The sequence below is a fragment of the Chiloscyllium plagiosum genome, unplaced genomic scaffold (genome assembly GCF_037043375.1).
Source record: "Chiloscyllium plagiosum isolate Xiang-an unplaced genomic scaffold, Cpla_swu_hap1 HiC_scaffold_12, whole genome shotgun sequence".
Classification (NCBI taxonomy): Eukaryota; Metazoa; Chordata; class Chondrichthyes; order Orectolobiformes; family Hemiscylliidae; genus Chiloscyllium; species Chiloscyllium plagiosum.
Genome location: NW_028270150.1, coordinates 37,357,932 through 37,384,417, shown reverse-complemented (window position 1 = coordinate 37,384,417; position 26,486 = coordinate 37,357,932). Strand labels below are relative to the sequence as shown.

Sequence of the window (26,486 nt, the reverse complement as noted above, 5' to 3'; positions counted from 1 at the left end):
AAAATGTGAAGTTTTGATATAGATTTTAATTCTGTTTTGATTGCCTTTGGGAGGAAATGGTCATTTCAGTACAGTTGGTTTGGTTCCATCCATATGATTCCTTGGACATGGTTATGGGGAGAGGACAGGAAGATGGAGTTGAGAAATACATCAGCCAGCACTGCCTGGGAAGGTAGTGGATGTTAGAAACTTTAGAACCTTTTAAAAAAAAAATGTTTGGATGACTACTTCAAATAACATCAGGATATGGGACAAGTGCAGGAAGTTGGGATTAGTGCACTTTTAGTGATAGTTATGTTGAAGGGCCTTTTCTGCACTGTATGAATCTGAGTGTATACGAATCTATGATAGAATGGTGGAGCAGACTCGATGGACTGGCCTAATTCTGCCCGTAAATCTTTTAGTATTATGGTAATGGCTGGGAAACCTCAGCCTTGTTTAACAGTCTTTCATTTTGAGTCTTTCTCAAGTCGTTGTCGCCTTGTCAATAAATTTGCAACAACTTAAATCCAAATAATATTAACAATTCTGTTTTTTGGTATCCTTGTAGCTCAGGTTATTGGAAATGATATATGTACAATAATAAATAGACTTTTCTTTCTTGCGTCCTACTTTAGCTTCTCTATGCCCTGCTTCTTTTAGTTCCCTCTGGGAATCCAAAGATGACAATGGCAAGGTAGCATTAAGGCCACTGATCAACTAGAATCATATTGAATGGAAAGCAGGTTCGAGAGACAATATGATTTGGTCCTCCTTCTATCATTCTTAAGTGTGTAATATGTTGCTGAATGATCTAGTGAACGGACTTTGGTCAAAGGAAAACCATATCCAAGTCGGTGATTTGTTTTTCTGGTATGGAAATTAAACCCGTGCTGTTTGCATCACTTTGCATCACAAACTATGAAGGTCCCATCTTCTTAACATTTCCCTTTGTGGTGCCCTGCGGGTTAAACCACCATCAATACTCACTCCCGCTCCTTTAGGGAAGGAAACTGCCATCGTTACCTTGTCTGATTTGACTCTTGGCGATGAGCAGTAAGTGATACCCATATCCCATGAATGAATAAAAACAAACCTAGCAATTTCACTTCCAGGCCACAAGGTGGCACTTTTGTCAAATCGAAAACTAAGGGTTGTTTCTGTAAAGATGGGGCTCTGGTAGCTTTACTCTCCATCTAATGCGTAGTATTTAACATTGGTGCAAGATATTAAGATGAGAAGCCTTCCATTCTTAGGGCATTGCTCTTGAAACATTTTATTCTTCCAAAAATCTGTAGCTGCACTTGAGCTGGTTTGATATTCTCGCATAAAAGCACAAATAATCTGAGCCCTTTCTTGCCCTGCAGAACATATTATTGTTAAATCTTGAGTGCTGAGAATTCTTGTAATGGATGTTTCAAGTGTTACAGTATTCTTAGGTTATATCAGTGGCATTCTGTAACCAAATGAGTCGAAGTTGAAGGTTCAGGACCTCTTCCAAAATGTAGGTAGATTAACAGGTTTAAAGCTTCAACGTAATTGTGAGACATTGCTACAATGTCAAATGTCATGATCTTCAGGTAAAACTTGAAGCCTGTTCAAATAGGCTAAAGACTCATACTTCACTCCTTTTAAAACTGGTGGAGGGAGTTGAGTGTTGAAATACAATGCAAACTGTTAAACCAATTGTTCGTCGAACCAGATTTTGTTGTGTGTAAGTTGTCATAGATGTCTACATAGCAAAACAAGAATTGAAATGCTTCCTAGAAGGGTTTGGAGCATGACTTTGTCTTTATTTGAATCAAGGGAATAAAATGATTTTACTCTTTTTTTTTAATGCTTTCAGCACTTCATCACATAAAATTAAATCTGTGTGGAATATGATATTCAAAACCCTCCGTTGTTTCACCCTTTCCCATCTCTGTAACTGTCTCCATCATTACATCTCTCCAACATTGACTTTCTCTAACTATGGCCTCATACTTTCCCCACTTGCTTGGCTCCACCATTTTGGTGACCTTGCGTTTAGCCACTGAAAGCACAAACTCTGGAATTCCTTCTCTTAATCTCTTTGTATCTCCTCTTTCTCCTTCACTTAACACCTACCGCTTTAATCATTCTTTAGTTATCTAACAGCTCCTCCTTGGCTTTTGGCTGATTTTGATTTCTGTGAAGCACCTTAGAACATTGATAATGCTAAAGGCGTTTTATAAATGCAAGTTACTATATGTTGCACCTGAAAGAAGTTTAAATGATACAGTTATGTGTTATCCTAATCTTTGCTTTCCATGTAACTGATTACTTCAAATATACTTTAATAAAGATTTGTTTCACTCTGTACCCCTTTATTCGACAGCTTTATGCTCACATCCCACAGAAGAAAATATAAAAATAACTTTTAGATTTTAAGAGCTTGTCGATACCATCTAGTGGTGTGAATTAGTTACTTCAAGGCAAAGAGAATTTTGGATGTTTTGCTGTCCTGTGTGTTATAGATTAGATTAGGTTAGATTAGATTACTTACAGTGTGGAAACAGGCCCTTCGGCCCAACAAATCCACACCGACCCGCCGAAGCGCAACCCACCCATACTCCTACATTTACCCCTCTAACCTAACACTACGGGCAATTTAGCATTGCCAATTCACCTGACCTGCACATCTTTGGACTGTGGGAGGAAACCGGAGCACCTGGAGGAAACCCGTTATAGTTACAGAACTAATTACATTTTTCACCTGAAGTGCTGTGTGCCAATGTCTCTGTCTCCCCTCAATCAGCGGAAACCTCTTCTTTCTTCGAACTGTCATGTTTAAATTTGATTATCTTAGTTTTTGGCTAAAGTTCCTAGTACAGATTACCCATTTCTATTAAATATTATGATTATTTTTATCAATTTTATTCTTTTTGAGAATTCCCTCTTGCCCTTGATTTGTTCAGTTTTACTGCCATCTTTTGTGTGACCTCCTGGTGCAATAACTCAGGCATGCTAGATATAAAATCGATACAATAATAGGACGTGGGAGATTACTCAAATCCATGCGTGCATCTGTAAGTTTGTTCCCTAGTTGCTGCACCAGGTGGTAGGATCTAAATGTTCAATGTCATCCGTTAAGGCTTGGACCAGTTACTGGAGTGTATATGTCCTCATGCCTCACCCTGGATTAGGGTGAGATGTTTAGTCAGTGATGGGATAACATATGAGAACTGGTTTATGTGTTGCATCAGGTTGTCTTTCATGCTTTCCACAGCTTGCTTCTGTATCCTTCAATAGTTCTATCTTTCCCATTCTTGCTGGTATCTGTGGTTGTAAGCACATTGTAAATGGGGCATGATTGATTGTTCCCATATCTCAACCCTGCCATATGGTATTACAGTATCTCCCATAACCCATGTATGTGACAGGTATTGGCTCTTTTGCCCACTATATAGTCTCTATTAAAGCCACATCTTGCCTCTCTGCTACATATATCAGATTGGTATATTCTACTTAAAACGTTTTAACACTACATCTGTACTAATACTTATATTTACCCCTGGCTCTAACCCATATAGTAGGATGCTGTTCTACCTCATGTAATACATTCTCTAGTGAACCCAATGTTGTCTGTTTTATGAAATGTCTTAATGGGTATTGTAGGAGAAAATAAGGACTGCAGATACTGGAGATCAGAGTCGAGAGTGTGGTGCTGGAAAAGCGCAGCAGGTTAGGCAGCATCCGAGGAGCAGGAGAATTGATATTTCAGGCATAAGCCCTTCATCCTGTACTTCGGAATACATGAAAATAAATAAATCAATAAAGGAAATCTTGGAAAAAAGAACAAAGATCCAGGACAGATAGTTGAGTACGGATCAAGACCTGACATGGGTAATTCATTCCTGAGGAAGGTCTTATGCCCATAATGCTGATTCTCCTGCTCCTCAGATACTGCCTGACCTGCTGTCCTTTTCCAGCATCATGCTTAATGGGTGTTGTCTCTGGTATAACTCAGCATTGCCAGACTAATACTGATCAACAGGTCATCTATAATACATTCACCTTCAGTTTTGTATACATGTTTAGCACCCGAGCTGGTAGCAGTACAGAGGTAACTCGCCCTTAATAAATATGTCTCAGATCATTCCCTCATCTGATTGAGGATCCACGATTTGAAAGATTCATTCTTCATTTGAAAGATTTTCCTGCATCTTGATTAAGTTATTAATAGATTAGGCATCATTCTCTAGTGCTGTGGTCAAATTCTGAATTACCTATGTCAGGTCTTGATCCGTACTGAACGATCTGTCCTGGATCGTTATCCTTTTTTTCCAAGCTTTCCTTCATTGATTTGTTTATTGTCGTGTACACCGAAGTAGTGAAAAGTTTTGTTTATGAGCAGTACAAGCAGATCACAGTAAACATTACGTACAGAACTAAAGACTTAGACGGAGGCATTGGACAGGGCATATAAGAGAGATCAGAATTATTTGAGGGTAGAGTGTCCATTCAGTACTATTATAATGACCAGAAAGAAGCTGCCCCTAAACCTACTGGTGCATGTGTTCAGGCTTTTGGAAGAGGTTGTAGATCACTACCGGGTGCGAAGGGTCTTTGGCAATGTTTCCGCGGCAGCAAGTTGTGTAACTGGAGTCCAGGGATGGAAGTTTGGCTTCCACAATGGCCTGGGCACGTCATCCTCTGTAGTTTCCTACAACCCTGGATATGCTAGGCTGTTATGCACCTGGACAGTATGCTGTCAATTGTGCATCTGTAGAAGTTGGTGAGGGTCCTTACGGACATGCCAAGTTTCCGGAGCAGCCTGAGGAAGAAGAGGCATTGTTGTAACACCTTGATGTCACAACTACGTGGGAAGACCAGGACAGATTGCCAGTTGTCATCACTCCAAGGAACATGACGCTCTTTACCCTCTCGACATATATTTTGTTGATGTAGATGGGGGCATGTTCTACTTCTTTCTTACTAAAGTCAGTGATCAGTTATTTAGTTCTACCGATGTTGAGAGAGAGGTTCTCATAGCACCACATCACCAAACCCTCCATCTCTCTTCTGTATTTTGATTTGTTGTTAGATATCCATCCTCTTGTGGTGGTGCCATCAGTGAACTTATGGATGGCGTTCATTCAGAATTTGGCAACAAAATCATGGGTGTACATAGAGTACAGTAGGGGGCTGAGGTCACATCCTTGGGGGACTCCAATGTTGAGTGTTATTGTGAAGGAGGTGCAGTTACCTATCTTCACTGATTGTGGCCTGTGGGTCAGAAAGCTGAGCATCCAGTTGCTGAGAGTGGAGCCGAGACCAAGGTCATGGAGTTTTGTGATCAGTCTGGAGGGGACAATGGTGTTGACTACAGCTCCGCCTTCAATCATCAGGAGTCTGATATAGGTGACCTTATTGTCCAGATGCTCCAGGGATGAGTATAGGGCTAGAGATATGGCATCCACAGTGGACCTGTTATGTCAGTAGGCAAATTGTCAAGGATTGAGGCCGTCTGGAAGACTGGAGTTATTGTGGGCTATCACCAGCTTCTCAAAGCAGTTCATGATTATGGAAGTCAGAGCCACTGAGCAGTCGTCATTCAAGCACATTGCATGTGCTTTCTTAGGTATGGGGGTGGTTTTGTTAAAGCAGATGAGGACTATAGATTGTAGGAAGGAGAGTTTGAAGATGTTGGTGAATGCCTCCGCCAGTTAGTCAGCACAGGATCTGAGTGCTTGACTGGGGACATTGTCTGGGCTCGTCGCCCAGAAAAACCGATCTGACGTATGCAGTGGTGACCGAGGGAACAGGTGTATCTGGGGCTGTCGTAGCAGGTGTCGTTGCGCCACTGGCATCCTGCTCAAACTAAGCATAGAAAATATTGAGCGCATCAGGGAGGGATGGGTCTTTGTCTGTTATCCTGCTCTGCTTCCATTTGTATCCATAATGTTGATTAGGACGGTCACAGGTGGCAGGCATCTGTTTGGTAGGTATGGGCCTCTAACCTGTCTGGTACTGCCTCTTGGCATCCCTGATGGCTTTGCAGAGACCATATCTGGATTTCTTGTATTGATCTGGGTAATCTGACTTGAATACTGCACATCTAGCCTTCAATAGGAAGTGGATTTCCAGTTTCATCAAAGGTTTACAGTTGGAGAACAGTCAGATTGACTTCTTTGGTACGCAGGAAGTGAAAGTGAGGACTGCAGATGCTGAAGATTGGAGTCGAGAGTGTGGGGATGGAAAAGCACAGCAGATCAGGCAGCATCCAAGGAGCAGGAAAATTGACGTTTTGAGCAAATGTTTGCCTGAAACGTCGATTTCGAAACGTCGATTTCCCTGCTCCTTGGAAGCTGCCTGACGTGCTGTGCTTTTCCAACACCACAGTCTCGACTTTTTTGATACGCAGTCCTCCATGCATTTGTGAATAATGTCCTTGATGGTGGTGTACTTGTATAGTACTTGAATACGGTCCAGTGCACTGAATCTAAGCAGTCCAAGGGACTGTCTTCCACATCCTCGGGCAAGCATTGTCCTTTTGTGGAGGGTTCTCCCATTTTAGCTTCTACGTGGAAACTGGGAGGTGGCACGTGGCACTGTAATCTGATTTTCTGAAATGTGGGCAGGGGGTGGAGTAGTAGGCGCCTTTGGTTGTGCAGTAGTGGTCCAGAATGTTCGATCCTGTGATGAGGGAGGAATGTGTTGGTGGTACTTTGGCAGCACCCTTGAGGTTGGCTTATTTGAAGTCACCAGCCACAATGAATAGGGTCTCTGGGAATTTTGTCTCTAGAGTGTCAGTTGAGACCCTTTTAAGTTCTTTAATCTGAACCTTTTGGTCTACTGTAGCCAAATCAATTATATTTACTATTGAGGTCCTTGTGTTGAATGCTGAAGTGATATTGTTGACCCAAATAATTTTCAGTCAACCTTCCTCCTGGACTGGGAACCAATTTCTACCATTAAAGCAAGGTGCCAGTGTTGTCGCTTGTTTAACCAAAGCTGTATAAAGTGCTCCAGTTTGACCCAAATACCATCAGGTAAACCGATATTAGAAATGTTTAGAACAATAATACACCATGAGCTGGTACCCATTAGCATGCAAGATCTAATCGTTGTTAATTTGCATAGGTCAACTTTGTAGTAATCTAAAATTCACATGAGTTAAATTCAGGAATTTAACAAATGAGTCAATCTCTCCAAAAAGTCTGTTATTTATCAGTTTGTCAAATGCCTGGTTGCTTTTACTCTTTCTATTATGCTCATTGTTCTGTTGAATGGTGTATTCCTATTATTTGTGGTTTAGTTTAGTCAAATCTGTACTGTGGGTGTTTGTTGAATGGTACTCCTTGTTCCTGCTGCTGAGAACAGCAATGCTAAAAGAATTGCATGCCAGACAACATTCTCTAAATTTAACGATCGTCACCAGTTGATGAGGATTAGTTCTGCAAAACAAAATGAATAAATATTTAGTAAACTGCTTCAGTTGTGACAAGTGTTTCCAAAGCCCCTTTTCCTTTGACCTTCGAGCAAGCACATGCATCACTGTTCATAATTACCTTCTATGGTCCCACTTACCTAGGTGCAAACTTTAACACTCACACTGGGTGCCCTTGGCCTATTCTGCTTTCACTTCGACCTTTCTGTCACACAAACAGCTGACCTTATAATCTGTTGTACCTCGTGCAGCTGCTTGTACTGCTTTCTCAAATCATTTAACCTTTGCAGGTGTGTTCTGCTTCATTGTTACCAGTTGCAACATTCCCTGGCAATCACCTCGCCTTTCTATTATCACTCCCACTGAAGTTAACCCAATTCCTTTTCTGGGTCTTGCCCTCAGTCACATTAGGATACTGACAGGCCCACCCATCTCTTGTATAGCATTTAGCTAATGCTTTCTTTAGTGTTCTATTCACGTGTTCTCTGATGTCTGAGCTGTCTGGGTAGTAGAGGATGTGAATTTTGTTTCTCAGTAATTTACAAGCATCATAAAATGCAGACAGCGTAAGCAAACTTAAGTAGGTGATTTGGTGTCCCTCGACCTGCTGCAGGGCTGCTGTGAAGTTCTTGTAGAATTCTGTAAGGCAGTAGATAGTAGTGGTGATCATTTCCCCCTTCTGTTCTTTATGATCCATCCACCAACCTCTCTGTTTCCTGGGGATTCCCTTTGGGATTCCCTTTGGGATTCCCTTTTTTCAGCATCCTCTTAATCACTTTTGGTTGTTATTCTGCTATAAACCTGCTGATGGAGCCCTCCAACACCTCTCAAAGTTTAGTCTTTCCCAGTTCCATTAACCTCATCCTACCTGACTGACATGAATAACTTATTTTACATGCCTGCACTTTCCTATCTTTCTGATTAGTGCGGCTTTGGTCTCACTGTCTCGTGAGTTGTGCCTGAGGGGTCTGCCCTGTCTGCACAGCTCTTTGATTCTGACTCTAGTTACCTGATCCTCTCCTCTCCTGTCCTGCCAGCCCAGTTCTATGTTCGCATCCAGCGCCTCTTATCCTGAGTTCTCCTTCAGATTCTTTATATTGCATCCACAGCTGTCCAGCCAACTCTATGCTGTAACTTTTGGTATAAAATGAAAACCAAGATAGCAGTGCTACCTTGAGTATGATACAAGATCCTGACGACTATGCCAAACTGTTTTAATGATAGAGGATTCCAGTGGAAGAGATAAAGGTAGTTTACTTCATGCACACGTGTAGAGAAGCTTTAACACTGGTCAGAGCTTGCTTTGCCAAATTACAGAATTCGTTCAAGCTTTATACAGATTACAGCATACATATTACAAGTACAGTTACAGTTTCCACACATCAACATCTGTGTTACTTTTTCCCCACAATATTGTGGGCATTGTCTTTTCCAACCCAAGGAAATTTAACATTCCTTTGTGATTAAATTAAGTCTTAACTCAGACAGTAGATAAAACTGAAATAAGTAAAATGTGAAGTTGTTGTAATTCTCAGGGAAATTTGACATTCCTTAGTGATTATATTAGCTTCTTGAGGCCATTGATGATTGGGATGTTTAGAACTTTATTCTGATGTTCTTTTGCTGTTTTCTGACAAAAAAATAAAGTTACACTACATTGAACAAGGTATCATTTTTCAAATGATTTGACTTTTATTGTTGGTTCCCATGTACTTTGTTAGCTTGCTTGTTACTAACTAAAATGGCTAAAGCTTTTTGTTAATTTAATCATTACTTGCAGTTTAAGAATTTGAATCTCACCCCAACACAATCAAACTAGAAACTTAAACCTCTTGCAGTATGTTTTTTGCTCCTGTTCATCTCTGAACTGTCAACAAATTTCCCTTCCATTCTGACACACACTACTATGTACACACAGTTATGTGGCTCTCAATAGTTAGTCATAGAGATGTACAGCATGGAAACAGACCCTTCGGTCCAACCTGTCCATGCCGACCAGATATCCCAACCCAATCTAGTCCCACCTGCCAGCACCTGGCCCATATCCCTCCAAACCCTTCCTATTCATATACCCATCCAAATGCCTTTTAAATGTTGCAATTGTACTAGCCTCCACCACTTCCTCTGGCAGCTCATTCCATACAAGTACCACCCTCTGCGTGAAAAAGTTGCCCCTTAGGTCTGTTTAATATCTTTCCCCTCGCACCCTAAACCTATGCCCTCTAGTTCTGGACTCCCATACCCCAGTGAAAAGACCTTGTCTGTTTACCGTATCCATGCCCCTCATAATTTTGTAAACCTCTATAAGGTCACCCCTCAGCCTCCGACGCTTCGGTGCAAGTTCTTTTTTTATCTGTTAAACTCAAACTATGTTGATTCTGTTTCCATGTTTGTTCCCAACAATCGTCTTTTCACCTCCATAGTTGGCATTCCTCTTGCCTTTGGTGACTTTGATCTTCTTAAAATATTATAATGCTATATGATTAATAATACTCCTTCCCAAATGGCAGCCAAGCTCCTGCAGAAGCTACGTTAATTCCCATCTTGCTGTGATAATTTTCTTTTAATTCCCACAATTTATTATCCAAATATTGAGCAGTCCAGTCTATTTGGCTATTTTTTCCCCATTGTTTGATTTAATGCTACTACTTTCCCTTGAATTTTTTTCTGTTTCAGCTAAAGCTGTTTCCTCTTCATTATTTTCTTCCCCTACTTTGAATCAAGTACTTTGACTTTTCCTGTGCAATTTCTTCTGTGGAATCTTGTTTTTTTTAAAAGATTTCATGTATGGGCCAGGCCAGCATTCTTTGCTCATCCTTAATTAACAGAGGGCAATTAAAGTTGAAACTTTATTGCTGGAACAGCACAGCAAGTCAGGCAGCATCCAGGGAACAGGAGATTCGACGTTTCGGGCACAGGCCCTTCTTCAGGAATGAGCAGAGGGAAGAAATGTATTTCTAAAGCTGTCTTAAATCATTTCAATAAGTTGTTGGAAATGGAATCTCCATTCAAAATGCTCACTTTGTACCCAAAATAATTTTCAAGCACAATTGAATGGCTCTGTATTATATGCAACTGTTATTTCACAAAAGTAGAAAGCGTACTGCCACTTTACTTTCCTTGATCTTGCATTAATATTAATTCTATTTAAAAAAATACAAAATAATTGATTAGCAGATCTATAGCCAATTGGATGATTGCCATTGTAGTGATACTTAAAAATGAAGTAACAATGTATTTATTGACCCAAATGATGATGTTAGTTAATGGCTTTTGCCGCTGATTTTCTAAGAAAAAAACTGCCAACAAAAGTAAATGATCTCTGTGGAGGTTCTTTATCATTTCCCAATAACATCTGTAGCCACTCAATGAGATCTATTGATGTGCAGTAACAGAAATTATAGCAAGTGAGCACCTTATCACATCAAAGAATTCATATGCAGTGAGCCAAAAAAAATTACTTTATTCTTTGATTAGGGAGAAGAAATCATTTAATTAAGATAGAAGATAAAACCAAAATAAATAAAATGTGAAGTTGTTACAATTCACTGGGAATTTAATTATCCTTCAATATTAAATTAGCTTCTTCAGGCCATTGTTGGTGGAATGTTTAGCACTTCATTCTGATGTTGTTTTACTGTTTTCTAATAAAAAGTGAAGTTAAACTACATTAAAGAAGGTATCATTTTTCAAAGGATTTTACAGCGAGACTAAGAGTTTAAGTTCTTATTAACTCAGCTAATATTCAATTCATTGTGGTCTGGTGAATGTTTACGCGAAACATCCTTTCATGTAGAAGAAGCATTGAATCACTGATTGTAACTCCTGGATTATTGCATTAATGTGTGCTTGCATGCCCACTAGAGGTTTCTGTCTTTTTTGCAGGAGCAATGATGATGAAAGCTGTTTTTGTGATGGTAATAACATTAAAATTATCTCTTCCAGTATTTAACAATGGTGATGACCAGCCTTTCCTCTAAGGTGCAAGGCAACTTGCTTGTTTCTACACTGGCCACACATTAGCTGTCCTTTTAAATTACTTGTAGTCGTGTAAAAAGTTGAAACGGCCATGATTCCTAAACAGATCAGCCACAGACCATGTTGATTAGGAGTTAATATATTTTGCATGAGTAATTGTATCAACTTCTCTGTTTCAGGGGAGTGCAGTCTGAGAAGAGATTAGAATGTAGTATCTCAGAACAGAGTGAAAACGTAACCAGACCGAAGGAAAGTAGTACATCGCCCGGAAGAATATCTGGGAAAGATGATAAAGGTATGTAGGGTTTATTAGCCAATATTTTGATGCACAAATTCCAATTGTTTGTATTGTACTTTTTTCTTTTGAAAGAGAGGACTATGTTACCAGAAGTGTTGTTAATGCCAAAATACCATCCTAAAAATTAGTACCAATTTAAAGACTAATAATTTGGGAAGGCTCTATACATAGCTAATTCTTTATCAGTTGTTTATCTAATGAATGTAGAACTTGCAGCTTTGAATTTATCCCTGCAAATGGTACAGAAATTGACTGTGGTTGGTAATGAGGAAGAAACCTGTAGACTGTAGGAAGATATTGATGGACTGGTCAGGTGGGCAGAAAAACAAAATGGATTTCAGTCTGGGGCAACTTAAGGCATTTATGGAGAGAAAACAAGGCAAGACAACTGTAAATGAGCAGGGAGACCAGGGGTGGGAGGTGAAGGTGAGCTGCTCCTTCAACCTATCTTCCTTAGAAAGAAAGTCCGCATTAAAGTGATGGATCTAAAAGAAGTCATTGCTATAGCCATAACCTGCGGTTGGTTTTGGCATTTGGTGAGCCTCTATTAAAAGGATTAGCTCAGAAGTGCCTGAGAACATGGCGTGTGAGATATCCGGCCCACTTTGTGCCTCATGCCAAAATATATGTACAAGGGCATGTGATATTCACTCCACGGTCCCTTTAGCTACTAGTTAAGTGTAAAAGGAAGTTTTGAAGGTACAGCATTGTTGGACTATTTTCCCAAGCCTTTGTCTGTTATATAGAAACCTCATTGGATCTGTATTTTTAGGTTCAGAAGTCATTTTGCGAATTTGATTCTGAAAGTTACGCAGTGGATGAGATCAGAACATCAGTTGCAAAATTGTGGTGCCTCTGTTTTGATACAGCCTTTGTTAGCTTAAGGTTATTCTCCTGCACCAGTGCAATTTGGTGTTTTGAAAGTGAGCTGCTTATGTGACCTCTCTTCGATGCAACTCTAATGTTGCATTTTTTTGACATGATTTCCCTGTGGATGGTCTCCTGGTGCTTAGTTAGGTTAGCACGTTATAGTTAGGTAGAAGTAAAGTATTGAGGATGCAGGAGATATGAAATAAAAACTCACTGTTGGAGAACAGGTCTTGCAAAATCTGTGGAGGGAGCAGGAGTTCATAGAATCATAGAATCCCTACAGTGTGAAAACAGCCCATTCAGCCCAACAAGTCCACACCAACCTTCTGAAGAACAACTCACCCGGACCCACTCCCCCACCCCATCACTCTACATTTATAATGCACCTAAGCTACACATCCCTGAACACTATAGGGAATTTAGCATGGCCAACTCATCTAAACTGCACATCATTGGAGGAATCTCCCGCAGGCATGGGGAGAAAATGTGCAAACTCCACACAGACAGTCACCCGAGTCTGGAATTGAACCCGTGTCCCTGGTGCTATGAGGCAGAAGAGCTGACCACTCAGTCACTCTTCCACCCATAGAGTTAGCTGTTCAAGTTTGGAATGTCTTCACAACTGAAAGGGGATGGAAAATGTTGGCTTTTTGTATGTTGTTGACAGAGCAAAAAGAAAAGCGAGTGGAACAGAAGGAGGTGGTCAGAGCAAAAGACAAAGGGAGTACTTATGGTGGTGATGGTGAGATTGAGATTTAATAAAAGTAAATTATAAGTGGCGAAAGCAGAAATTGGGTTTGCTGTATGGAGAACGGAGTCAACAAGACACTGGTAGGGTGGGGCAGTTAATGAGGATGACGAATGTCGTGGACTTTCCAACTGCTTTCTAATTCAATAAACCATCTCTGTCCATGCTAAAATGTCTGTCTTGGGAATGCTGCAGTGTCCCAGCAGAGCTCAATACAAGCTAGAGGAACTGCGCTTCATTTCCCACTTAGGCACTTTACACTCTTCAAGATTTAACATTGAGTTCACCACTGTAGACACTTGAGCTCTGTCCTCTTTTTATTTTGATTAAAAGCACTTCCTTTGTCTTTTGCACTGGGTACTGTCACCATCTGTTCATCCACATCATCTCCTCCTTTGTCAACAACAGAAAAGCCACCATTTTCCAGTCCCTTTCAATTCTCAAACAGTAACTGCCAGACCTGCTGAGTTTCTCCATCACATTTGTTTTATAGCTAGGTGTTTGCAATCATCAGGGAGAAGGATGTGTGTATTATTTCCAAAAAATTAAAATTCAAACCTTGACCCACTGATGAATGAATAGTTTATAAATTCATGTTGCCATTCAAAAGTCTTTTAGATTGTGTGCCACTTAAGTTACAGTAAGATAGTTTCTGCTAATTTCAGATGAAGTTCATTGAAGTGCCCACAGTGGAAAGGAAGTTCAATTTCTGGTTACTATTCAAGTGGAGGGATGCCTAGCTCCTCATCAGCTCATTGAGAGGTATCAGGTTAACAACAGAAGTGACTTGCCTGTTCAGGCCATGCCTTAGAGCCTGGTCCTGCGGTAACCATGCCTGTCTGCATGCCTTCTGTGAAGATATTCCAATAGCCAGATAGTCATTTCTGCAATGTAGACTGAAGTTGAATGTTGCACCTCAATGCAGCTGACTTCAAGGGAATTGCTGGGAAATTGAAAACCATTCTCACCCAGGCATCTTGGCAGCCCTATCTACCTAAATTTCTTCGGTCTGTCAGCATGACTTTGGGGCCTTTTGAATTATTGAAACTGCTGACGTAGGCTATAAATGGTGTATTATAAAAAGGTTACGTCCTGGACTACATCATTACTGCCATGCTGAATGGGATTTTTCCCTGATTTCCCCTAATGCATTTGGTGCAGTCCAGACTCTGATGTCTGACAAGAAAAATCGTTGACTGGTAAGAAGGTAAATCTGAAGACGACCAAGGGTAATCCGAATTTCTGTGCTATGACCTCTGCCATCTCAAAATAGAACCATGCCTACCATGTAACAAGCTGTTCTGCTCATGGAAAGCTGTTTTGCAATCTTTCAAACGCTTTGACCTACGCTTTGTAGATTTTATATTTCATTTTTCAACAAAAATCTAGCAAGTAACTGGTTTTGATCAGCTATCTTTGGTGACATCTTGTTAGTTCTGGAAGCTTTTGAACTCATGATGTCTAGTATGTCTGTGGAATGGATGCAATTGATTTATATAAATATTTGAAAAGCATGACTGAATTCTGTTTTTTTTTGAAGTTAAGTAGAAATGCTATAGGTAGAAAACTGTGAAGTATTGACTTTTGTTTTCAGGTATTTATGCAATAGAACAGACAGAAAAAAGAGGCCAGTTGTGTGAACAGAATAAAATAAATAAAGGCACATCAACAGAATCACCTCTTTCAAGCCCTAAGAAGAAAAGATTATGTGCTAACCTTCAGGATCATTCTAACCAAAAAGACGTTAATAGTGCTGCACCATTGCAGGTTAGTCAAAATGTTTTTGACAGTTATTTTATGTCTGTCATCTTTTTAAAAACATGTACAATTGTGTAGGTTTGATTAAAACAATGTCATAGAGTTATACAGCTCAAAAACAGACCTTTCAGTCCAACTTGTCTGTGCTGACTAGACGTCCTAATCTGACCTAGTCCCATTTGCCAGCATTTGACCCATATCCCTGTAAACCTTCCTATTCACATACACATCCAGATGGTTTTTAAGTGTTGTAGTTGTACCAGCCTCCACCACTATCTCTGGTAGCTTGTTCCATATAGTCACCACCCTCTGTTTGAAAAAGTTACCCCTCACGTCCTTTTGGATTTGCTCACTCTAGAAAAAAGACTTTAGTTATTCACCCTATCCATGCCCCTCATGATTTTATAAACTTCTGTAATGTCACTCCTCATCATCCGATGCTGTAGGGGGAAAAAATCTCCGGCCTGTTCTGCCTCCCCCTATAATTCAAACCCTTCAATCATGGCAACATCCTTGTGAATCTTTTCTCTTAGTCAGGTGACCCATTAAAGTAAAATACTGTAGATAATGAAAATGTGAAATCAAACCAGAAAATGCTGTATCTGATAGCATCTGGGAAGAGGGAAACTGAATTAATACTTCAAATTAGGGGACTTTATCAAACCTAAGAAGGGAAATGGAAAGCCATGAAGGGGAACAAGCTAAGAAACAAACTTAAGTCCCATCAAAGAGAAGATCTGTACTACTTCAAGATCAACATTCCTGGAAATGAAGCAGCAGTGAGTTAAACAATGAGGCAAAAACAAAATATTGTGGTTGCTGGACACCTGAAGACCTTAACCTGAAAAGTTAACTCTTCCTTTCTCCGCATGTTATGTCAGATCTGCTCAGTATTTCTAGTGTTTTGTAGCTTTATTTTAATTGACAAATATATATTAGGAAACTTAATAAAGGTTAACTAATTTTATTCAGCAAAAACAACTGTCATCTATATTACCTTTTCAAATAGCAAAGAATTCAAAGCAATTTAGGGAAGTGATGGCCTAGTGATATTCTCACTGGACTGTTTATCTAGAGACCCAGCTAATGTTCTGGGGACCTGGGTTCGAATCCTGCCATGATGGATGGTGGGATTTGAATCCAATAAAATCTGGAATAAAGAGTCTAATGATGACCAAGAAACTATTGTCGATTGTCAAGGAAATACCTATCTGGTTCACTAATGTCCTTTATGGAAGGAAACTGCCATCCTTACCTGGTCTGGCCTACACATGACTACGGATCCACAGCTATATGGTTGATTCTGAACTGTCCTCTGAGCAATTAGGGATGAGTAATAAATGCTGATGTCATCTGTGAATTAACTTTTTAAAAGGTTTGACCCAAGCATGAGTATTAGAGCAAAAGTGTTGTTGGTAGGATAAGGCAAGTTCCAAACTGTAGAAGTAAGATGGCTGAAGGCTTAATCACCCCATTGATAAAGTTAAACTTTGGGGCCAAGACTGGTGTGGGATATGTAACAGAAATAATGGGTTATGGATGCATTTGAATTTGAATTTGGGGATGACCTTGGAGAAATTTTACAAACATACTTCTAAATTCTTTTGCACTAATCATAACTCTTTTTCCACACCTAGAACTCTCTCTTTCCCTACTGTGCATATATTTAAAATTGAAGTAAATATTTCTATCACCAGAATGGCCCCTGTGCATGCTCAGACACAGCCTGTGACATCAGCTAGCCACATCAGGTTGCAGGAGATGTTTTTGTGCTCATGTTTCCATGTTTGATGTCACCAGGCTGATGTGAGAAGCCTTCTGAGGCTGGAGCAGAGGTGGAGGATTGGGCTGGTGAATCCAAGCTTGTGGTGTCTGTGGAGTAAGTGACCTTGGCTGTTGGTCAGTCACTGCACTAGTCCTACACAAATACATCCAATTGCTGCACTGCTCAGGAAGGGGTCCTTCCTGGAGCTGGGATGATATGTTTGAGGCCAAGGCTGCTGCTACCCCATTGTTTTTCTCTCTCTCTCTTTTTCTCTCTCTCTCTCTCGCTCGCTTCACCTGATGGTATTTGCAATTGACAAAAAAGGAAAATTTCTGATTTGAAAGTTTAAACTATATGCTAGCTATGAAGGTAGTTAATAGTGCGTTGAGTCATTCTTTTCAATAATAACCTTAATGTGAAATCCTATTGTAATTATTAATGAGCGTTTTAAAGACAGGAGCACTTTATAGTTTTGGATTTTTTTAATTCTTTCATGAGATATGGACGTTATTGGCTAGACCAAGGTTGCACATCCTTAATTTCCCAGAGGGCAGTTGAGTCAATACTTTGTTTGTAGGTCCGGAGTCACATTTAGATCAGACCAAATAAGGATGGCAGTTTCTTTCACCAAAGGACATTAGTGAATCAGCTTTTTTTCCAAACAATGGTTTCACAGTTACCATTAGACCCTTAAGATTTTTTTTAAAAATTGCATTTAAAGTTTACCATCTGCCTTGGTGGGTTACAAACCTGGGTCCCAAGAACATTGACTGGATCTCCTGGATTAATAGTCTAGTGATAATACCACTAAACCATTGGCTCCCCGATGGCATTCTCTTCCTTACTGAACAGTGATGCTGGGCCTTTGAACATATTCAAAGCTAATTTAAACTGAGGATCAGTGAATTTGCAGGAAATTGGAATTGGGGACACAATTGAATCATCCAATGTCAGAGAAGTCTCAAGTGGTTGAATGGTCTATTCCTGCTCTATTTCTTGTGTTGTATTGAAGAAGTTTGAGGAGAGCCCTAAAGTTGTTTTCCTTTGGAATTGAATCTGGGAAATGGGGAGGCGATGGCCTTGTGGTATTATTGCTGAACTATTAATCCAGAAACTCCAGCTAATGTTCTGGCGACCTGTGTTCAAATCCCACCACAGCAATAATAGCATTTGAATTTGGGTGAAAAAACGTTTTCATGGTTCATAGATTCTTAGTTTTTGATATTGTCAGAAAAATGCATCTGGCTCACTAATGTTCTTCAGGGAAGGAAATTGCCATCTTCACATTGTCTGGTCTATGTTTGACTCCAGAGCCATAGCAATGTAATTGACTGTGAATACGTGGTTTGGCCACTGACATGGCCTAGTGAGCAACTCTGTTGTGTAATAGCTACAAAGTCTCAACAAAGAAATGAAACTGGACAGATTACCTAACATCAACTGAGACACCAGAAAAGATCACAGCAGAAACAGCCCTGTCAACCCTGCAAAGTCCTTTTTACTAATATCTTGGAGCTAATGTCAAATTTGGGAGAGCTGTCTCACAGTAGTCAAACCACAGCCTGACACAATCATACTCATGGAATCATGCCTTACAGACTATGTCCCTGGCACCACCATCTCTGGATATGTTCTGTCACACTGACAGGATATACCTAGCAGATATGGCAGCACAGTGGTATGCACTCAGAAGAAAGTTGCCCTGGGAGTCCTCAACATTGACTCTGGACCCCATGAAGACTCATGGCTTCAGGTTAAACAGGCAAGGAAACCACCTGCTGATCACCACATACCATTCTCTCTCTGACGAATCAGTACTCCTCCATGTTGAACAATGTCTGGAAGAAGCACTGAGGGCCATAAAGTAATTTAATGTATTCTGTGTGGGGGATTTTGATGTCCAGCATCAAGAGTTATCTGGCAGCAGCACCATTGATCATGCTGGTGTTATGGACCAGACCAAACCCCCTTAAAACATCAAGGAGATAGCCTCGACCCTAACTTTTATCGCATTTAGAGGCAACTGTAAGGTGCTATCTTCCTGATTTGATTGATCAAACTAGTAGGCTTTATGCAAAACACATTTTACTTTTATACCACAGTTAAATACAAACAAAAAAAAAATTCAGGATTCTTAACAAGGTAATGTATTTTTTAACTGTTCCAATATGGCAACATCTCATAAACACACCCTTGAGAAAGGTAAATTCAGCAAAACAATTTCAAGCACTTGCTTTCTCCTCCAGTTCAGGAGAAAGGAATGAATCTAGCAGCAGAGAGCGAGCTTCAACCCCAAAACCCCAACTTCAATAACTGAAAGCTAAATCTAAAACCCTGGGTGTCTGTGATGCTGACTCCACCCACTTATGCTTCTGTTGTCAAATTTAGAAACTAAAGCTATTTACTTTCCTTTCCATGGAACAGACACCTCCAGGTTTACAACATCCTTCTTCAGGAGAAACTGGACAAAACAAATGCCTGTTAATGGTGCACATTATCACACTAGTCAGGTCTGAAATGACAGGTGGTGAGAACACCAAGAAGAGGGGAAAAACAGAGATGAAAAGGATTTTGAGAGGCCTTTTGTTTATATGTAAACAGATGAGATTTTAGGCCAAAGTGGTCATGCTTTAGAAGTGACCTGCATAGAGAGAGGGGAGTGGTCACCTCTCTCTCGCTCTCTCATCCCTTCAACTTCAACCTGTAAGCATGTGTTCCATTTATACTGGTTTTTAAAAGGAGTTGCTTACTTGGACTGTTGTGTATATTCGGAAAAGCATAATTAGGTCTAGTTGGATAGGTTGAGTTCTGTAGGGGTTCTTTATTCTGTTCTTTGTATTTCATTGTGTTATTTTCTGAATAAATTTGGTCTATTTTAAAATCTATTAGTCAACCTAGCTAACTTAATCCAGGTAATTTTCTTTGTATGCTTACTGAAGCAAATTGCAAAGTTATGGTCTGAGTTGCCTGCTTAAGAATATTTTGAGTGGTCTAGCTTGTTCCATAACAATAGGAACAGGTTGTGTTTGTTGGCTCCAGGACATCTATGTAGGAATTTCTCAGGGCTTGGCCCAACTATCTTCAGTTGCAACGACCTTCCCTCCATCATGAAATCAGAAATGGGAATGTACAATCATCGACAAACAATATTTAGTGCTATTTGCAACTCTTCAGAAACTGAAGCAGTCTGTGTTCAAATGCAACAAGATCTGGATAATATCCAGGCTTGGCCTTGCAAGTGGCAAGTAACATTCGTGCCTCAGAAAGTCAATGACCATCACCAGTTAGAAACAATTTAACCACTGTCCCTTGACATTCAAAGATGTTACCACCACTGAATCGCCCACTACCAACATCCTTGGGGTTGTTATTGACCAGAAACAGAACTGTACTTGTCACATACACACAGTGACTGCAAGACCAGATTAAAGGCAAGAATATTGCATCAAGTAACTCACCTTCTGAATTCCCAAAGCCTGCCCACCATCTACAAGGTACATATCAGGAGTGGAGAAAGTGAGGACTGCAGATGCTGGAGATCAGAGCTGAAAATGTGTTGCTGGAAAAGCGCAGCAGGTCAGACAGCATCTAAGGATCAGGAGAATCGACGTTTTGGGCATGAGCCCTTCAGGAGTGTGATGGGATACTTACCGCATGCCTGGATGGGTGCAACTCCAGTAACCTTCAAGAAGCTTGACATCATCCAGGATAAAGCAGCGTGCTTGATTTGATACTTGTGGATGTGGTGCCAATCTTCACTACTGATACTCAGTAGCAGTAGTATGTACTAGCCACACAAAAATACTTAGATTACACCTTCCAAACCCTTGACTAATACCATTTCAAAGAACAAGGACATAAGATACATGTGAACACCACCGCCTGCAAGTTCCCCTCCAATATATTCACATCTAGACTTGGTAATATATCACCATTCCTTCACTGTCGCCCGGTCAAATACTTTCTAATGGCATTATGGGTCAACCTACACATGTGGACTGCAGTGGTTCAAGAAGCTATCTCACCATCACCTTTTCAAGGCAATTAGGGATGGGCAATAAGTGCTGGCCAGTATGATGAGAGCAGTTTAAAGATGGACAATAGGTTCTCGCCTAAATGATATCCCTATCCATTGATGAAGTGAAAAGAATCCTCTGTAACATGAGCTGATTCTGTCTGCATCTCTGATCGGCTCTTGCTGAAACACTTATCCATAGCTTTATTATCGCCAAACTTGACTGTACCAATGCACTTGTGGCTGAGGTCTCATTTCTCACTCTCTGCAAATCTGACAGTTCTAAATCCTGCTATCCATGTCTTAAAATCACACCAACCAACCCTGTATTTGCTGACCTATACAGACTCCTTGTTCAGCATGCCTTGATTTTTAAAATTCTCGTGTGGTTTCAAATTCGTCCAAAGTTTCGCTGCTCCTTATCGCTAATCTCTTCAGTCCACACCTTCCAAGATGTTGGTTCTTATTGTGGCCTCTTAAAGTGTCCCAGGTTTTATTCACTCCATTATTTAGTCTTGATTTTATTGTCAAGGTCCTAAATTTGAGAATTTCTTCCCAAAATTTCACTGCTTCTCTTACCACTTTTTATGTTGAGCCTTTAAAATGTGCCTCTTTTGATCAAGTTTTTGGTGAGCTAGTTTAATATTATCTTGTATAGCTGCATCTCAAATTTAAAAGGTAACGTTTTGGCAAAATGCTTGATGATATTTTACTCATTTAAAGATGCTCTGCATAAATGTATGTTCAAGAACAGTTTTTTAAATAAGGCCAGAACAGCTTTTTTCATTTAAAAAAATCTCAATCTACGGAAACCAGGAAATGTCAATGAGCAGAATGTTTTCTGTTTTGTCAGCTGCTTAAATTATACTAAGAATAAAGTTACTGTGAATTTTCTTTCAAATTGAGACTGCCAGTATTCTCTACAGTAAACAATGAGAAAATCAAAAGTTATTCTGATCACCCTCTGGCAGGGACTCCATATTCTTGGCTTAGTTCCACCTACTTCCTGAATGCCCACTTAAGTTTAAAAAGCTTTTAACATTGATGAATGTGCTGCTCTACACCAATCTGTATTTCAAATCCATAAGCATTCTATCACCAATACTACTTATTTGCAGTTTATACATCATCTTCTTTCCCACATCAAATCTGAAAACCTTGCCACACCTTCATTATCTGCAGAGTTCACTTTTTAAGTTCCTTCTCTCTCAGTACAAGAAAAACAAATAGAAAAGCAGGAGTAGACCATTTGGCCCCTCAAGACTTCTCTGGCATTAGATGAGATTATGGTTGATGTTGTAGCCTGAACTCCATTTTCTGTCTGCACTCTACAACTTTACTGAAAGAAGAACTGCCTCAGTGAACCTCTACAAATACAACTACAAGACTAGGAATCCAGGATTTTTTACTTCATGATGCAGCGGAGCAAAAATTTATAAAGGATTACTTGAATGTTATGGTATTCCCTTACATCTGCTGATATTCTCCTTGGTGGTAGAGGACATGAGTTAGAAGGGTGGTGTCAAAGGAATCCAAAATGGCCTCAACCACTTCCTGTGAATTCCACAGGCTCAGCACTGTCTGGATGAAAAAAAAATCCTCTCCTCTCAGTACTAAAAGGTTTAATTCTTATTGTTAAACTACGACCCCTGGTTCTGGATTCCCCCATCATTGAGAGCATTCTTTCTGCATCTAACCTGTCTAGTCCTATTAAAATTTTACTTTTTTTTGAGATCCTTCTTTCTTTTCTAAACAGCAGTAAATGCAATCCTAACCAATGCGATCACTCCTCATAAGTCAGTCCTGCCACCATTGGAATCAATTTAGTAAGCCTTTGCGCTCTCTCCAGCAAGAACAACCTTCCTCCGACAAGGAGACCAAAAATGCGCGCAGTTTTCCAGATATGGCCTCAGCAATGCCTATATAATTGTACAAAGTTAAAAATCACACAACACCAGGTTATAGTCCAACAGGTTTAATTGGAAGCACACTAGCTTTCGGAGCGACGCTCCTTCAAAAGGTGACAATCACCTGATGAAGGAGCATCGCTCTGAAAGCTAGTGTGCTTCCGATTAAACCTGTTGGACTATAACCTGGTGTTGTGTGATTTTTAACTTTGTACATCCCAGTCCAACATCAGCATTTCCGAATCATATATAATTGTAGCAAGACATTCTCGCTGTTGTCCTCCAATCCTCTCAATATGATAGCCAACATGCTACTTGTTGCCTTTACTGCCTGCTCCACCTGCATGCTTACCTTTATGCTTACCTTCAGTGACTGGTGCACAAGGACAACCATGTTTTTAAAATGCCCCTCTTAATTTACTGTGATTCAAGTAAGAATTTGCCTTCCTGCTTGACTTCCAATGTGGATAACCTCACTTTCACCTACATTATCCTTCATCTGCCATGCATTTGCCTGCTCCACCTGGCCAAATCGCACTGCAACATCTTTGCATACTCCTCAAACCTCACCCTTCCAACCAGCTTTGTATCATCGTCAAATTTTGAGAGATTCCATTCCATTCTTTCATTAAATCATGAACTCATATTATGGATAGCTGAGGTCATAGTACCAATCTTTGTGGTACACTGCTAGTCACTGCCTATCATTTAGAAAAAGACCTATTTACTCCTACTCTGTTTCCTGTTTGATAACCAATTTCCTATTTATCTCAGTACAGTACCCCCATTTCATGCACTTTCATTTTGCACATTAATCTCTTATGTGGAACTTTGTCGTGAACCTTCTGACAGTCCAAATAAACCACTCTCCCCAATCATTTCTACTAGCTAAATTCTTGAAGAATTCCAGTGGATTTGTCAAGCATTATTTCCCTTCTATAAATCCATGCTGACTGTGTTTGATTCTACCATTGTTTTCTAAGTGCTCTGCTGTAAGATTCTTGATAATGGACTGTAGCATCCTGCCCACTAACTGATGTCAAACTCACTGCTCTTAATTCCATTTTCTCTCTCTACCTTCCTTTTTTAAATTGGATGGTAGCTAATGCAATCTGTGGAACTGCTCCAATGACTAAAGAATCTTGGAAAGTGACTACCAATGCATCTATCATTCCAAAGGCCACTTCCTTAGGTGTTCTGCAATATAGATTATCAGGCCCTAAGGATTTATCTGTCTTCAATTCCATCAAATTCCCCAACATCATTTCCCTACTAATACAGTTTTGCTTCAGTTCCTCCCTCTCATTAATCCGAGTGGTGTTCCCCATCATGTTTGCTACGTTATTTCTGTCCTCCTTTCTAAAAACAGAAGAGAAGTATGAATTCATTTTGTCAACCATTTCTTTGTTCCCCACTATAAATTTTGTAGTTTCTCACTGTAAGGGACCTACATTAGTTCACTAATCTTTTTCTCTTTTCAGGCCTACAGAAACTTTTACAATCAGTTCTGGTGTTTCCCCGCAAGCTTACGCTCCTACTCTATTTTCCTCTTCTTAATCAATCCTTCGGTCTTCCTTTGACTTCTAAACTGTTCCCAATCCTCAGGTTTTTTTTTCTTCTTGTCAATTTGTCTGGCATTTTTTTTGTTGCATCTAATACTGTCTCTCACTTCCCTCATAAACCATGGTTTGGCCACTGTTCTCTTCTGCACTCTTGTGCCAGATAGGAATAAACAATTTCTGTGATTCACCCATTTGCTCTTTGAAAATTTGCCATTGCCTATCCCTGTCATTTATTTCTGTAACATTTTCCAATCCATCATTGTGAACTCATGCCTCATACAATCAGAGTTTCCCTTATTAAGATTGAGAACTTTAGTCTAGAACCTACTACCTTACTCGCCATCTTTATCAAGAATTCTATCATGTTATGGTCACTCAGACTCAAGGGGTCTATCACAACTACATTCCCAATTATTCTCCCCTCGTTGTATAATGCCCAGTCTAAGATGGCCTGTTCTGTATTTAGTTCCTCAATGTACTGCTCCAGAAGCCATCTTGCATGCACTCCAGGAATTCCTCTTCTATAGTATTGTGACTAATTTGATTTGCTGAATCTATATATGTAGATTAAAGTCCCCAAAATCACAGTTGTTCCTTTACCGAATGCATCTCCACATCGCCACAAGTTTGAAGGCTTGTGTAGCCCCACAGTCCTTTAATATTTTCAGTCCCTTGGTATTTCTCAATGCTACCCACACAGGTTCTACATTGCCTGAGTAATATCTTCCCTCAATATTTTGATGTCGTCTTTAACCAGTCATGCAACTCCACACTTTTTCCCTTTCTTCTGTCCTTCCTAATTACTGAATACCACTGGATGTTAAGTTCCTGTCCGTGGTCATCCTGCAGCTATGTCTGCATAATCCTAACTATATCATACCCATTTGCATCTGTTTGCACGATTAATTCATCCACCTTATTTTGATTGCTGTGTGTATTCAGACATAAAACATTTTGGATTTTCTTTTTACCATTCCTTGTCCTTTTCCCACTATTTCTTGTGGTCTTGTTTGATTCTGGTCTTTTGATTCCTCTGCCTGTCAATTTACTTATTTTCCTTTCTGTCCTTTGCTCTTCTCCTTGATTCCCCTGGATTTCTCTTTCATGGCTGGACCAGGTAAATTTCAGTTCATCGATGGCCTTCAGAATGTTGATAAGATTCATTTAAGGCTAAAGCCCTTGAGATCAAAAGAAAGGTGGTTAGCATCTCTCATTGGAAATGGACATTGCCTGGCAATTGTGTGGTATGCATGTGTTTGTTGCTTGTTAGTCAGAGCAAGTCTTGCAGATGGACTGCTTCTGAGGAGTTATGAATATGATTTGTCTAATGATGATTGCACAGTGTTATCTTCACTTCTGAACTTTTGGTGAAAGAAAAGTAATTGATGAAACAATTGAAGATGTTTGGGCATAGGACACTGTCCTGGGTTGATGGCCTGATGGGATAACTGCCAGACTATTAATCCAGAGTTCCATGTAATATCCTGGGGATCTAAGTGTGAATTTTCTAAACATCCAGAGTGGGAGAATGATGGGTTGATTGAAGCTCCATATTAGTGTTGCAGTTAGTAGCCCTGCCTGCCATGTGGGAGACCAGGGTTCATTTCGCTGATCTTTGCGTGTGGAATGTGAGTAAGTATGGTTTCTTTAGGATCCTTCTGGTACTAGTTTCTCTACCTGTGAGCCTAGAAGTCCAGGTTCAAGTCCCTTCAGTTCAGAGGTGTGTAATGGTTTGTATTTGAACACGTTGATCAGAAAGCATCAGTGTTGACATACTCCAGCAAGCATGACTTAGTACAGAGATGTTTGGGTTACAATAGTCACAGCCATCCTTCATGTTTGGTTTGGTTTGGTTCCAACCAGTGGAGAACTTTCCCTCTAATTCCCATTGACTTTAATTATGCTGTAGCTCATTGATGCCAAGTTGAATCAAATGATACCTCAATGGTAAGGATGAACTCTCACCACATCTCCGAAATTAAGTCCTTTTGGACTATGGCTGCAGTGAGGTATGATGTCAAGTAGCTCTGGAAGAACCAAAATGAGGATCACTGAGCAGTTTATTGCTGAGTAAGTGCCATTTGATAGCATTTTTGATGACCCTTTCTATCACTTTAATATTGAGTAAACTAATCAGATGGCAGTAGCCAGTATGGATTTTTGTGGGCAAGATATAGCTGGGCAATTTTTCATAT

At 40.0% G+C, this 26,486-nt stretch overlaps 1 protein-coding gene across 3 annotated transcripts in view; it reads left to right on the top strand.

The window, feature by feature from the left end:
- senp7 (SUMO specific peptidase 7) overlaps positions 1 to 26,486 on the top strand; it is a 115,314-nt gene that overhangs the window by 27,704 nt on the left and 61,124 nt on the right. For all 3 annotated transcript variants that reach the window (XM_087992684.1, XM_087992685.1, XM_043701122.2), the window contains 2 exons: positions 11,548 to 11,663; positions 14,879 to 15,051. In XM_087992684.1, the coding sequence (XP_087848810.1) occupies positions 11,548 to 11,663; positions 14,879 to 15,051 (289 nt within the window). The remainder of the gene's footprint in view (positions 1 to 11,547; positions 11,664 to 14,878; positions 15,052 to 26,486) is intronic.